The sequence below is a fragment of the Polyodon spathula genome, chromosome 4 (genome assembly GCF_017654505.1).
Source record: "Polyodon spathula isolate WHYD16114869_AA chromosome 4, ASM1765450v1, whole genome shotgun sequence".
Taxonomy (NCBI): domain Eukaryota; kingdom Metazoa; phylum Chordata; class Actinopteri; order Acipenseriformes; family Polyodontidae; genus Polyodon; species Polyodon spathula.
This window is the reverse complement of record NC_054537.1, coordinates 48,691,107-48,707,065: the sequence shown is the minus strand read 5'-3', so window position 1 is coordinate 48,707,065 and position 15,959 is coordinate 48,691,107. Positions and strand designations below refer to the sequence as shown.

At 36.9% G+C, this 15,959-nt stretch overlaps 1 protein-coding gene across 1 annotated transcript in view; it reads left to right on the top strand.

Annotated features, from left to right (window-relative positions):
• The window catches only part of dnah5l (dynein, axonemal, heavy chain 5 like), a 300,816-nt gene that overhangs the window by 73,531 nt on the left and 211,326 nt on the right, over positions 1-15,959 (top strand). Inside the window, exons 35-40 of the mRNA XM_041248036.1 lie at positions 47-246; positions 2,269-2,422; positions 3,856-4,122; positions 5,172-5,300; positions 5,925-6,140; positions 7,887-8,033. Coding sequence (XP_041103970.1) covers positions 47-246; positions 2,269-2,422; positions 3,856-4,122; positions 5,172-5,300; positions 5,925-6,140; positions 7,887-8,033 — 1,113 coding nt within the window. The remainder of the gene's footprint in view (positions 1-46; positions 247-2,268; positions 2,423-3,855; positions 4,123-5,171; positions 5,301-5,924; positions 6,141-7,886; positions 8,034-15,959) is intronic.

The following is a 15,959-nucleotide window of genomic DNA, read 5'->3' as shown; positions in this document are numbered from 1 at the left end:
ACCATAGTGCATTAGCGTCATATTTGTTGTTTGTTTTCTTTTGTAGGATATCTGTATAAGTGCAATCAAAGAAAAAGACATTGAAGCGAAGCTGAAGAGTGTTATCAACGAATGGAGCAGCCACATGTTCACCTTTGCCCAGTTTAAAACAAGAGGAGAGCTGCTTCTGAAAGGATCTGATACAACTGAGAAGGTGGCACTGATGGAGGATAGTCTGATGATTCTGGCATCTCTAATGAGTAATAGGTACTAGAGGCATATTTGGTTGTCATTATGCTTTTTGGTGACTTTTTTTGTCTTTTGAAGTACATGTTTCATAAAGGCATGTTAAATTTTAAACAGTTTTCTGTTCTGTTGGCACCATCTTAAGTATAGTTCAGGAGGCTTTAAATTTAGTCAGAAACTAGTAACAGAAATTAATCCAACTCAGTATTATAAGTTAATACATTGTTTTTAGGGTTCTGGTTTAGGGTTCTCTGGTTCTACAACAAACCGTGTGAAATGATATATTAAGTTATTTTAAACAAAACATATATTGCACTCATAAACTACTATTAAACATAAAGTGTGTTATTTTGTAACTTTATAATTGTACTGTATGTGCTCTACAGAAGATGACATCTTTACATTGGATAAGGTGTACTGGTATGTTGATAAATTAGTTGATGTCTCATATGTAATTTATAAAGGATAATTTGACACAAAACAGATGTGGGAGCATTACATTGATCCTGGGTTGGGGAGGTAAAATCTGCTAGCACTGTTACCTTGCCAAGAAAATACAGTGGTCCTTACGGGCCAAGCGGCCAGTGAGCTGGAGCAGACACCTGGCTTGTTTTCTTTTGGCTTTCACTGCCAAAAAAACAAAAACAAAACAACAACAAAAAGAAAAATAAAATTGAAATTTACAGCTATATACTCTCTATAGAATAATCACTGACAATATAATGTGTTTGTTTTCCACTGAAGTGTGTGCGTGGTTCAATATGCAGCAGAGGGCAGTAGAGAATTGTGTATCAGTTGGGTGCTTTTGAACTGAAAGAGTTTATGTAGCACACACTAAAGTATAGTTTAGGACTCGGTTAGAAATGTTGTACATAAGATAGGTTCAAATAAATTGGTACTCAGAGAAGCGTGAAAATGGTGAATTACTGGGATTGTGTGAACTGTCCAAACATACTGTAAAGCCGCAGTTCTATTAGATTTTAGCAGGGTTCATCTAAAAAAAGAAAGTAGTAATTTACTTCAGTTGCCTTCACAGTTTTCTAACACAACTGTAGAGCTCTAATACTGTTATTAGTGCTAGTACATACAGAGAAACATGCTTGGTAAAATTCAGTGGAAAATTTACAGTAGCAATGTTGTCCTACTAAACCTGGTTGCTGTAAATTAAAACTGAGGAAAAACTATAAGAAAACAATGAAGGCATTAGCTAAAGTAAGTTGTAGGCTTGACTTCCTTATTACTTTTTGAAGGCTGAACCTCAGAATTAATGACTGAGTTTCTAAAGGTATGGATAATTATAAAACTGTGAAGGACACATTTTGCTAAATGATCTTCAGTGGCAATGCAATGTATGCCCATTTAAATAATTGTTTCAGTATAAGACACTGGGTGAGGTTTTGGGCTTCAATGAAATCACACGACCACTACGGTGGCATAACATTCACATATTTTGATATGCCAATGGTATCACAGTGGTGTGCACCAATACATTATGATACCATAACAGAACCTGTTTTACCATATCAAGACCAAATTACAGTATTTGTTCCAAATCAATTTAGTTGCCAAATGCATTGGTAAAGCAGATATACTGTAATGTATCCCAGTTGTATTTTTTAAACTTTTCTGTAGCGGCTGTGTCTCTGATAATTCAAGAGGTTTATTTTAGGTCCTTGTTTCATTAATGAATTACCTATATTTAATTATAATTAAATAGTTTCACTGTGTTGTGCTGAAAAACATGACATAAATTGGACATACATAATTATGAGCATCCACAAGATTATAGTAGCTTACTGGTCTGCTGTTTCCAGTGGTGTTCTTTCTCATTCCTAAACCTGAATACAGGCCTGCAGTGTTTACAGACTTCAACACTTTAGAGAGTAAATTGACCAAAATAAAATCGCTTTTAAGCTGACTTTTGTATCTGATTTTTGTTTCAAGAATTGTCCCACTATGATAGCATATCACCTGTTTCATATGTCAAAATATAAATTGAACATTTTTCAGGTGGTGGATTTTAAACTTGTATTTTTTTTTCAGGTACAATGCGCCGTTCAAGCCAACAATTCAACAATGGGTGCAAAAGCTCTCCAACACCACAGAAATCATTGAACACTGGCTCACTGTGCAGAACCTCTGGATCTATCTGGAAGCTGTGTTTGTTGGTGGTGACATTGCAAAGCAGCTGCCCCAGGTCAGTTTAACTGAGTTCTCCTGTGAACCTGAGAGCTGTAGCATGACGTTTTCATAAACCTAGTAATATCAGGTGAACTTTGTTTTTTTTCAAATTTTTTCTTTTGTAAAACAAGAAACAATAATATCTTAGGAACACATTAATAAACTTTAGATCAAAGCCTTGTTAGATCAAGCTTTGTTTGTGGAGATTAGGTGGTCATTTTCTACAGAGCTGTTACTATAGAGTAAATTATATACAGTACTATAGATACTAGGGATAATCAGAAATAAAAAGGTTGCATGTTAAGCATAAAGGCTCGATGACTGCATACAGGACCAAAAAAAAGGAATACATAAATAACATGTATTGTTTATGTTTACTTTGTGCTTATTAAGTTGTATCTGAAGCTGTATTGTATAGCAGATAAGGGCTGAGCCACATTGTGCATGTTAAGTCTCAAAAGGCCTGTCCTATTAGATGCTTTAGGGGCTTACTGTTTTCCCTGAGGGAAGCCTTCTTTACTAGAAGGGTTAAAATTCCCTGTTGACACAGGATAGTTAATTTGCATGCTGGAATTGGTAGAAAGGTTGGATTTGTGTATAGGATTGGCAAAACGGTGGGACTGTTTTAAGGTGAAATGAATTACCAAACTTACGGCTAGCAAAACATATATTTAAAAAGCAAAGGCAGGGAACAAAGTTATACAATTAGCAGGTTTCTTGGTGAACCAAGTATAAAGGTGGCATTTCAGAAAATGTTCTAATTTGAAAGGAGACAATTCAGACATATGAGATACTTGTAGCAACTTTAGTTTCACATGTGTAAATCCACCTTTAGTACAGGAAACCCATTTGTCAGTGTAAAAGTAGCAATCCCATTCAAAGTCATCCACAAAGATGATGAATGTTTGTGAAGGAAATTGAATCTTGATACAAAGAGAAAGTCAATGCCGGAGGCAAGCAGATAGATTGAAGGGGAAATGCCATGTAAAGTTTTGTATTCTCAAATGGACAAGATAACTGCAAAAGTAATTTAGATAGGGGTAGTAAAGCCTCCTGGTGGGAGTTAGAAGTGAAGGTAAGATAAACCAACAAAAGCAGTAGCTAAAAAAAAAAAAAAGAGTGACCTGTGTCTGATTGACAATCCTTATTGCCTCATCAGTAAAGGTTACAACACTTGTATTTGGCCCTTCAATTAAAAATCCCTGAGTAGGCGCAAACGTAAGCAACTGCACCTTAAAGAGAGGAGAACATTTGAACAATTTTGACATTCGCTACTCCTGTCTGGTTGTGAAGTAATTTGCGATTGTGTTAAACAAAGAATGTTGGGCAATATCAGGCAGATTAGGGAACCCCCAAATATCTAAAAGCAGAAATAATTCTGTAGCACAGGATAAAACCACTGAGACAGCAAGATTTGAAAGTGTGATACTATTGCTGCTGTATGTGTAGGAAGCTAAAAGGTTCCAGAACATCGACAAGTCCTGGCAGAAAATAATCCAGCGTGCTCATGAGACTCCCAACATTGTGCACTGCTGCGTCGGAGACGAGACTCTGGCCCAGCTTCTTCCACACTTGCTGGAACAGTTGGAGATGTGTCAGAAGTCCCTGACAGGGTACCTGGAGAAGAAGAGGCTGATGTTTCCCCGTTTCTTCTTCGTGTCTGATCCTGCCCTTTTAGAAATCCTAGGCCAGGCCTCTGACTCCCACACCATTCAGGTAAGGACCCTTCCTAAAAGAAACTACTCAACTTTAGGATTGCAATAACAATTTATAGTTTTTGTCTAATATTGAGTTTTTCAGTTATTGTGACCTTACAAATCTGTTGACTCTATACAACCCCTAGTGTTTTAGTTTCTACAGTTTTCAGGGTTAAAATTTCCAGGGTTTATTTCTACCTGTTTGGTGAAATTGTCTTCTATTTGATCAAACTCTGGATCTTCATAGTTTATATTCTGTCATCCAATTTATTATTCAAAAAGAAAATACCGTACCTTTACTTAAAGGCCCTTGATCTTTGTTTCAGCAAATATCCTTGATTTATAATATCTATGGAACTAACATGTAAAAAAAGTGGTGTTTAATGCTATTTAAAAAAAAAAAAAATCCTTTTGAGGGGTAGAAATTGGTCTTTATCAGGTAAAACCATAAAAGCAGAACCCCAAATTGTAGCACAGAGCAGGTCGGGCTAACAGTGTTGAAATACCACTGTAATAGAATTTATTTGGAATCAAGAATGTAAGGCACGTGTTGAAACAAGGCAGTCTTAAAACCAGTCAGCTACAGCTATTGATTAACTAAGACTGTATGTATCATAATGTTAATGTCAACTCTGTTTATTGTTACACTTTATGCTCAGTCCCATTGAAGTGATATTAAGCAGGTTTGATTTTATTACCATACTGTGCCCTTATTTTGAAGTTAAGTGTGTGTGTATGTGTGTGTGTGTGTGTGGGGGGGGGGGGGGGCGATATATGGGCCTCATTAGTGAACATGTCCTTTTACTGGCAGCTGTCAGATAATTATATATTATTGATATACTCAAAAAATATCTGACAGAGTTCTGGGATCTGACTTTATCATCTCTGATTTGTACATTTTCTTCGGTTCTCATGTTCATATCACTATTTTATTATTTAAAGTTCAGTAGTATTTTCTAATTGTTTTTTTTCTAATTAAATGATTTTTGGTTTCACTGTCATAAAAAGTACAATAAAATTCAGGTATTTATTTGATCAGTGTTTAAGGTATGCAATATCATGTTTCAGGCGCACCTGCTGAGTCTTTTTGACAATGTCCATCGGGTGGGATTTCATGAAAAGAACTATGACCAGATTCTCAACTTTCAGTCTCAAGAAGGAGAAACTGTTGATCTTATGGAACCTGTATTAGCACAGGTACACAGACTCTCACTGCTGGATTTTACTGACTATATTCAGTTTATCATAACCATATTTGGTGGATGGGGGGAGGGCTGCATCCATTCCAGTTAGCATTTTAATAATCTTGAGAACAGCTCTACGTTTAATGTTGTACCTAGGTGTGGGCATTCCTAAGAACAATTATTGAGGGTACATATTTATTAAATACATATAAGGTTATTCCATACACTGTGCATGTAAGTACAGTACTGGTTTGGCTAAACTAGTGAAGGCTGTATCTTGTGATGAAATTATACCTGGGCATTTTCTTTAATTAATTTTTTTCTACATGATTTACATCAGTACTAACTTCTACAGTGTGATAGTTATAATTTTTGGTTGAAGATTATGTATATTGCTGACAACACTTTTTGTAATCTTACAGTTTCAAAGAAACATGCACCCATGTGGCTTTGGCCATAATAATAGTTTGTACAAATAAGACTTGTATACATTTTGGTAGTAAAATGTAGTTGGGCTGTTTATTTTAATAGGAATAGCAGCATTACTGCACAAGATCAGTTTGCATCAATAGTCGTGCTTAAATGCCATCCAGTTACCAATGTGTCTATTATGATAAAAAAAATCTACTCCTTACAGGGCAACGTGGAAGCATGGCTGGGACAATTGCTTGGTGGAGTTAAAAAGACAATTCACAATATCATCAAACAGGCCTGGCTGGCTATCAGTGACCCAGGCTTCAAGCTGTATGAATTCCAGTCAATGTTCCCTGCGCAGATAGGGCTTCTGGGTATACAGATGATTTGGACCAGAGACTCTGAAGAAGCCCTCGTCATTGCGAAAAATGATAAAAAGGTAGGAAATATTTTTTGTGTGATATACTTAAACTATTACTGTACAGTGGCTTGTGAAAGTATTGACCCCCCTTGGCATTTTTCCTATTTTGTTGCCTTACAACCTGGAATTAAAATGGATTTTTATTTGGATTTCATGTAATGGACATACACAAAATAGTCCAAATTGGTGAAGTGAAATGAAAAAAATAACTTGTCTAAAAAATAAATAACGGAAAAGTGGTGCGTGCATATGTATTCACCCCCTTTGCTATTAAGCCTCTAAATAAGATCTGGTGCAACCAATTACCTTCAGAAGTCACATAATTAGTTAAATAAAGTCCACCTGTGTGCAATCTAAGTGTCACATGATCTGTCACATGATCTCAGTATATATACACCTGTTCTGAAAGGCCCCATAGTCTGCAACACCACTAAGCAAAGGGCACCACCAAGAAAGTGGCACCATGAAGACCAAGGCGCTCTCCAAACAGGTCAGGGACAAAGTTGTGGAGAAGTACAGATCAGGGTTGGGTTATAAAAAAATATCCAAAACTTTGAACAACCCACGGAGCACCATTAAAGCCATTATTAAAAATGGAAAGAATATGGCACCACAACAAACCTGGCAAGAGAGGGCTGCCCACCAAAACTCACAGACCAGGCAAGGAGGGCATTAATCAAAGAGGCAACAAAGAGACCAAAGATAACAATGAAGGAGCTGCAAAGCTCCACAGCAGAGATTGGAGTATCTGTCCATAGGACCACTTTAAGCCGTACACTCCACAGAGCTGGGCTTTACAGAAGAGTGACCAGAAAAAAGCTATTGCTTAAAGAAAAAAATAAGCAAACACATTTGGTGTTCGCCAAAAGGCATGTGGGAGACTCCCCAAACATATGGAAGAAGGTACTCTGGTCAGATGAGACTAAAATTGAGCTTTTTGGCCATCAAGGAAAACGCTATGTCTGGCGCAAACCCAACACCTCTCATCACCCCGAGAACACCATCCCCACAGTGAAGCATGGTGGTGGCAGCATCATGCTGTGGGGATGTTTTTCATCGGCAGGGACTGGGAAACTGGTCAGAATTGAAGGAATGATGGATGGCGCTAAATACAGGGAAATTCTTGAGGGAAACCTGTTTCAGTCTTCCAGAGATTTGAGACTGGGATGGAGGTTCACCTTCCAGAAGGACAATGACCCTAAGCATACTGGTAAAGCAACACTCGAGTGGTTTAAGGGGAAACATTTAAATGTCTTGGAATGGCCTAGTCAAAGCCCAGACCTCAATCCAATTGAGAATCTGTGGTATGACTTAAAGATTGCTGTACACCAGCGGAACCCATCCAACTTGAAGGAGCTGGAGCAGTTTTGCCTTGAAGAATGGGCAAAAATCCCAGTGGCTAGATGTGCCAAGCTTATAGATACATACCCCAAGAGACTTGCAGCTGTAATTGCTGCAAAAGGTGGCTCTACAAAGTATTGACTTTGGGGGGGGGGGGTGGAATACTTATGCACGCTCAAGTTTTCTGTTTTTTTGTCTTATTTCTTGTTTGTTTCACAATAAAAAATATTTTGCATCTTCAAAGTGGTAGGCATTGTGTAAATCAAATGATACAAACCCCCAAAAAATCAATTTTAATTCCAGGTTGTAAGGCAACAAAATAGGAAAAATGCCAAGGGGGGTCAATACTTTCGCAAGCCACTGTACACAACCACTGCATTTTCTTTTTAATTGACTTGTCTTCCGATAACATTAAAAAAACAGGTCATGCAGACAACCAATCAGAAGTTTTTGGATATCCTGAATGATCTGATAGATATGACAACACGAGACCTGACAAAGATTGAACGAACAAAATATGAGACCCTGATCACCATTCACGTGCACCAGAAAGACATCTTTGACGACTTGGTATGTTATCTTCCAATCAGTTTTATTCTGCAAATCCACTGCTTTTGCTGTTTCATGTTTCAGTTTTTTCTTTTATATAATTTGGTCCCTACACTTCACATGATTAATTTCTGTGCAGTGAATGTTTTTTTTCCACAGAATCTTAAAACCTGGTGTACTGACTTTGTGATGTGATAGTAAAAAAGCTAAAATCCATGTTATAGTTCCAGTTACTGTATCAAAGTGCTACGTCTGTAGACAGAATTCCGTCAAAAGTCAGTCATAAGATGCTATGAGTCCAACATTAAAAATAAATAAATAAATAAATACAAACTCACAATAAATCGTCCCCTACACAAACATTGGTTTGACCCACCACAGTCTGCTCTGCACTATTTACAACAGCTAAGCAGCGGTGTGACTGCAACAGAAGATGCTGGGCAGTTTGGATACTACAAAAAATGACTCCCCTGTGCTTCCTGGTACATCCTGGTTAAAAACATGGTTTTAAAAAAAAAAAAAAGTGAATTGCCGTTTTTTCACTCGGGCTCGCTCATTGAGGAGTTATTATAACATATTCAGTCGTCGGTGTTAATTTCACTATATTTCACTGACAAAATATTTTTGATGTGACACAGTTGTTAAATTTTATTTACAGCCTATCTGAACGCAAGTGGTGGCTCTCCCTAGCTTTTACTATGAAACATTGTGAATTAATTTAAAACAATCTGTGTGCAACTTTTGTTTTCTTTTTAATGTGGATTGATAATAAAATTAGTAGTTGCTGTATCGACCTATGTTTAGTGATACTAGCTTTGAACTAACATCTGATGCTGATGTGATGGTAGACGAAAATACTGTCTGCTTTTGAGAAGAGCCATTGTATCAAGTGTGTGGGAGGTACTGTAGTAACTTTTTTATTTTCTGTCCAATAGCTTCAATTCAGCGATGATTTGGTAAAAATTAACATTAGGAACCATGTGTGTTTTGTAATAGTTACTCTATGTGAAACTTTGTATCTCAGACTACTTGACTGGTTTAGTTGCTGTTAGACAGATACTGTTGGGCAAGTCAGTTTGAGAATAGGATTGAATTATTTTACATTTTTTTTCGAATATTGAATTTTATTTTTTAGTAAAGCAAAAAGTTATAATTTTATATTGGATCGAATTTCATTTTTCTATCTTGCCCCAAAATCTTTTATAATTGATAGCCTTTTCTTCATCTGATTTATTCCTTTCTTTTCTTCTTTCTTGCCTTTTTTATTGTTCTCCTTTCTCCATAGCATAACAATATTTCATTGGACTTCTTGGTTTCAATTTACTTTTTGTTTGCTCAATTTAGAAAAAAATAAATAAAAAAATATATACTGTATTGCAATTTTGAAAACGACTTGGCTTTTTTCAATTATATATATATATATATATATATATATATATATATATATATATATATATATATATATATATATATATATATATATATATATACTATGTTGCCTTATAGCCTGGAATTTTTTTTTTTACCCCACAACTTCTAAGTGAAAAAAATGTTCTAGAAATTTGTAGAAAATTAAGTAAAAATAAAAACTGAAATAGCTCGGTTAGATAAGTGTCCACCCCCTTGTAATAGCAATCCTAAATTAGCTCAGGGGTAACCAATCGCCATCAAAATCACACTCCAAGTGGTCTCCACCTGTGTTAAATTGTAGTGATTCACATGATTTCAGGATAAATTCAGCAGTTCCTGTAAGTTCTCTCTGCTGGGTAGTGCATTTCGAAGCAATGACTCAACCATGATCTTGAGCACGGTCAAGACTATTATTAAGAAGTGGAAGGTGTTTGGCACAACCAACCTTGCCTAGATCAGGCCGTCCCGCCAAACTGGATGACCGAGCAAGAAGGAGACTGATCAGAGAGGCTACAAAGAGGCCAATGGCAACTTTATAAGAGCTACAGGCTTTTATGGCCAAGACTTGTCAAAGTGTGCATGTGACAACAATATCCCAAGCACTCCACAAATCTGGCCTGTATGGTAGGGTGGCAAGAAGAAAGTCATTACTCAAGAACGTCCACCTTGAATCCCATTTGAAGTATGCAAAAAAAAAAAAAAAAAAAAAAAAAAAACTTCAGGAGATTCTGTAGCCATATGGCAAAAAGTTTTGTGGTCTGACGACACTAAAGTGGAACTTTTTGGCCTAAATGCAAAGCGTTATGTTTGGCGCAAACCCAACACAGTACATCACCCAAAGAACACCACCCCTACTGTGAAGCATGGTGGTGGCAGCATCATGTTATGGGGATGTTTCTCATCGGCAGGGACTGGGGCACTTGTCAGGATAGAAGGGAAAATGAATGGAGCAAAGTACAGAGAAGTCCTTGAGGAAAACCTGCTGAACAGTTTTGTAAAGAAGAATGGTCAAATATTGCCAAAACTAGGTATGCAAAGTTGGTAGAGACCTATCCGAACATACTCAGAGCTGTAATTTCTGTCAAAGGTGCTTCCACCAAGTATTTGTATTTTTAATATATAATTTTTTTCTCAATAAAAACTTTTTTTACCTTTAACAGTGTGGAGTATGGTGTGTAGATAAATGGAAAAAAAATCCTAATTTAAATGCATGAAACTCTGAGGCGCTGACACAACAAAATGTGAAAAAAGTTCAAAGGGGTGTAGACTTCCTATAGGGACTGTATGTATGTATGTATGTATGTGTGTGTGTGTGTGTGTGTGTGTGTGTGTGTATATATATATATATATATATATATATATATATATATATATATATATATATATATATATATATATATACAGTACCGTGAAAAAGTATTTGCCCCCTGTCTGATTTTCTGCATTTTTGCATATTTTTGACACTGAATGTTATCAGATCTTCAACCAAAATCTGATATTACATAAAAGGGACCCTGAGTGAACAAATAAAACAAAATTTTGATACTTATTTCATTTATTTATTAAAGAAAGTTATGCAACACCCAATGCCCCCGTGTGAAAAAGTAATCGCCCCCTTAGACTTAATAACTGGCTATGCCACCTTTAGCATTGTAATAACTGCAACCAAACGCTTCCTGTAGTTATTGATCAGTCTCTCACAGTGCCGTGGAGGAATTTTGGCCCACTCCTTCATACAGAACTGCTTCAGCTCAGTGACATTTGTGGGTTTTCGAGCATAAACTGCTTGTTTCAGGTCCTGCCACAACATCTCAATGAGGTTTAGGTCTGGACTTTGACTAGGCCATTCCAAAACTTTAAATTTCTTGTTCTTCAACCATTCTGATGTAGACTTGTGTGTTTTGGATCATTGTCTTGCTGCTTGACCCAGCTGCACTTCAGCTTCAGCTCACGGATGCATTGTCTGACATTCTCCAGTAGAATTCTCTGACACAGAGCAGAATTCATGGTTCTTTCAATGACGGCAAGTCATCCAGGTCCTGATGCAGCAAAGCATCCCCAAATCATGACACTACCGCTACCATGCTTGACTGTTGGTATGAGGTTCTTACTGTGGAATGCAGTGTTTGGTTTTTGCCAGACATAACAGGGCCCATGTTGGCCAAAAAATTCCACTTTTGACTCATCTGTCTATAGAACATTGTTCCAGAACTCTTGAGGATCATCCAGGTGCTTTTTGTCAAACTTGAGACGAGCAATCATGTTCTTTTAGTGAGCAGTGGTTTCCGCCTTGCTACTCTGCCATGAATCCCATTTTTGCCCAGTGTGTTTCTGATGACCTTAGCCAAGGCAATAGAGGCCTGCAGATCCCTGGATGTTTTTCAAGGGTTCTTTGTGACTTCCTGGACAATTTTACGCCTTGCTGTTGGAGAGATTTTGGCAGGATGGCCACTCCTGGGAAGACTCACTACTGTCCCAAACTTTCTCCATTTGGACAATATGGCTCTGACTGTGGTTTGGCGGAGCCCCAGAGCCTTAGAAATGGTTTTATAACCCTTTCCAGACAACTTATTTTTGCGGAGGTCTTCAGGAATTTCTTTTGATCTGGCATGATGTGCCACTAGAACCTCTGTGCTAACAACTTCACTCTGATGTTAAGGGCCAAAGTCAGATGTATATTGGGCAGTGCTGGCCCAAATCAGGCCTGATTGTTAACTAAAGTATTAAAACAGCTGACCCTAATTATCCCTTTAATTGGGTTGAGTTAACTAGGGCGGGAATAACTTTTTCACACCTCAAGATTGCATGTTTGATTACCTTGCACACCAAACAAATGAAAGAAGCACCAAACTTTGGTGTCATTTTCCCTCTCAGACTCTTTGTGTACTACTATGACCCATAAAAAGATCAGATGAAATTCAATGTGAAAAATGTGCAAAAATGCAGAAAATCAGACAGGGCGCAAATACTTTTTCACAGCACTATATATATATATATATATATATATATATATATATATATATATATATATATATATATATATATATATATATATGTCTGTGTGTGTGTGTTTTGTTCAGTAAAATGGCAAGAAAGCAGCTCAGTGCAGAGGCTATTGCTGACCTCCTAATGGAGTCTGACACAGGGAGATTTTGTGCCGATTGAATCTGGTGGTGAATATGTGACAAGTGAATCCAGCAGTGGTGAGGAAGAGGAGCTGATTGATGCTGAACCTGAGCTCCTACCAGAACAGGGAACTGTAGCTGGGCTCTATCACTGGATCCCCCCTAACAATATCCAGTCTTAAAATCCACCCTTTTCTGACACACCAGGTATCAGGGTAAACACAACTGAATTACTCCAGTTAACTTTTTCTAGTTGTTTATGACTAACGACCTTTTTGAGTGTTTGGTCAGGGCTCTACATTTAGATTTTTAACTACTGGCCCCTCGGGCCACTGATCTAGTGTTTTTACTGGCCCGGGTGCAATTTTATCTGGCCCAACATATGTATATATTATTTTTATTTTCAGTATGTTTCTAACTGTGTATGGTAACTGTAGAGAGCCCACGTCTCAAAAGAAAGTGACTAAACAAAGCCTTTCAATATATGCTACTTCAGCCATTAAACATGTATATAGCAAGTGCTAAAAGGAGTACGGTTATCCAAACTTGGGTAATGTTGAAAGTAGAAAGGTAATTTCACGTTATGATGAATATAAAGATATACTAAATGTTAAGCACAACAACACAGTCACTATAAGAAAAGGCAAGACACTGGGAAAGGAGTTTTTTTATAACTCTGGACTGTAGTTCATTGTAAAACATCTACTGTTGACTCTGTGAATGGATGGAGTAACAGCAACACTTGCACTGACCATTAAAAGTACAACCAGGTAGCCTTGTTTTGAATTATTTTCAGGTTATTGAATAAATAAAGTAACTTGACTTCGATTCATCTGATGTCAGTACTTGATGGCTAGTTGTAATTAGTAATGTTAAACTATTGTAATGTTGAATGTATTTTCTATTTTGGCCAGGTTACAATATTTACACTAAGATTATGTTATAAATATTATTTGTTAGAATTAAACAGATATAGAATATTTAGGTTGCTATAAGATATCTATTATTTTATTTACACTACAGCAAAAATATTATATTTGCGCAATATAAATATTATTACTAAGGAAATAGGGTACAGAGAGAAGACATCTCATCTTGGACACTGTTTGTACACTTTGTGAACCCGGCTAAACTTTACCAGTTTACATTGCTGTCTGCTTAGTGCACACACACGTTTGCCTTTTACTCTTGGTAGCGTAAGGGACCAGAGTTCAGGTAATCGAGTACACAAAAATGTTGCACCCTGTGTATTCGAATAAGAAAATATTCCAAATTCCCATCCCTAATCCTAATAATAAACACTATTTAAACAATATTCATAATACAAAATAATAGCAATCCTATATAGAGCGTTGTCGCTTGTGTAGCCTCTCCCAAGTCAGCGCCAATCTTGCTGAGTGATACCAGCGAGTCCTGGAAGGATTCTGAATGGCATTTTTCACATGAACACATCGGATCCCAAATCATAAAGTCTCACAATTCGATTGCATATCTGGGTATCCATCAGGACATCTTACTGTGAGTCTGGATATGATGTAAATGAAATGTTGAATTCACAATTAATAAAGCTGCTGTTTCCTGCAAGTCTGGGAAACTGACGCAAACAAGGCAAAATGTTACTTTTTTTTTCTCTGTCAAATGAAGCCTCCACTCTAAATGTTCTTCTTCATTTTTTTTTTTTTTTCATAATTACATTTTTTATGATGTAGTGATTTCAGTGCTTTCCTTTTGGTTTATTGGTTGCTAAGTTACCCAAAACAACAGTTCATGGTACAACATGGGGACAGCCTGGGGCCATGTTCTAGGAATCATAAGTGGGTCTCCACTAATGTAATCGAAATTTAAAAGTTCTGAGGTTTATCACTTCTGATGGGACAGGTGGATAAACCCAGAATGGATTTATATTAGTCTACTAACCCTATCCACACTTGCCCAATTTTCCCTGCTACAATGACCCGGAACAGGTTCCATTAATTTTAAAATGTTTACACTACAATGATAAGGCTCTACCGAGGGACCATCCTGAATTCGACAGACTCTTCAAAATACGTCCCCTTATCGATCACCTAGAAAAGAAATCTGAAAAAACATATAATCCCTAGCCAAAATATATCTGCCGATGAGTCCCTCCTATTCAAGGGGAGGTTAATTTTTAAATAGTACATTCCAACGAAACATGCCTGTTATGGAATTAAACTGTATAAACTGTAAGAGCTTGTGACAGAAATATAATGAACCTTGGTTGTAAATCTCCCTCCTGACTTGACGCTAAGGAACGGCAGAGTTCTTTGGATGGGCTGACCTGACAGTTCTTTCCCTGGGTCGGGAAGTCGGTCAGTCTGGATAAAGGCAAGTTTTGCGCACTGAGTCCTGATTAAAGATATAAATAATGTACGTAATCTAAATCAAGTGTAAAATTTGCCTGAATAGTAAAGTAAAAAATTAAAACTGGCAAGAAATGACTTGTTGCACTAGCAGTAGTTACATTATTGTTTTGCCCTCTAACTCAATGGACCATGTTTAGAAGCACACACAAAGGCAAAGACACAATTTCTTAAAGCAATGAGACCATTTTAATGGTATAAAACAAGAAACAACTCTTGACTAGTCCTTCCTGTAAGTTTATAACCTTTAAATTGTTTTATTCAGCATAAAAAATAAAATAAAAATCTTTGCATTTGCTTCAGAGTGAAGTCTTTTTTTTATATAGTAAAACAGTGCTTTTGACATGGCAAGTATTTTGAACTGCCTTACTTGGGGAATAATTACCTTCTAAAGAACAGTACTTGCTTTATTTGTTTAACACTTTCCTTTAATAAACTACATGTGGGAATTCTAGGTGTAGCACTGTGCATAGACTTGCATGTGTTTGTATTTAATGCGTGCTCAGTAAATACATATTGTACATTTTATGCTGAAACATGTGCCCAGTTTTGTAGGTTTGCAATTACTGAAACCGTAACTTCACAACAGCAAGGTTTGAATGGTTTCTTAAAGCTTCTTAATTGTAAAAAAAAAATAATAATAAAAGGTTTGCAACAAAGACAGCACACAGCATGTGAGGCCAAAATAAATAGACAAACAAAACGAGTAGATGCTAACAAAACAGGGTGGACGAACGCTACACAAAACAAGTACGGTGCTGGTGCTTCCAGCACTTGTAGCAATTGATATTTATAATTACGCTTCTCCTCTCTCTCTCTCTCTCTCTCTCTCTCTCTCTCTCTCTCTCCCCCCCCCCGTTCTCCACTCCCGAACACACAACCCCAAGTGAGTGAAAACATGCAGCTTTTATGCAGCTGTACCAAGACTCGATTGCTAATCAATCATTCAATTGGAGTCTCTGTACAACTACACATGAATTAATAAAAGTGCAATTCCCCATGCTCACATATTATTTTACTTGCACGTA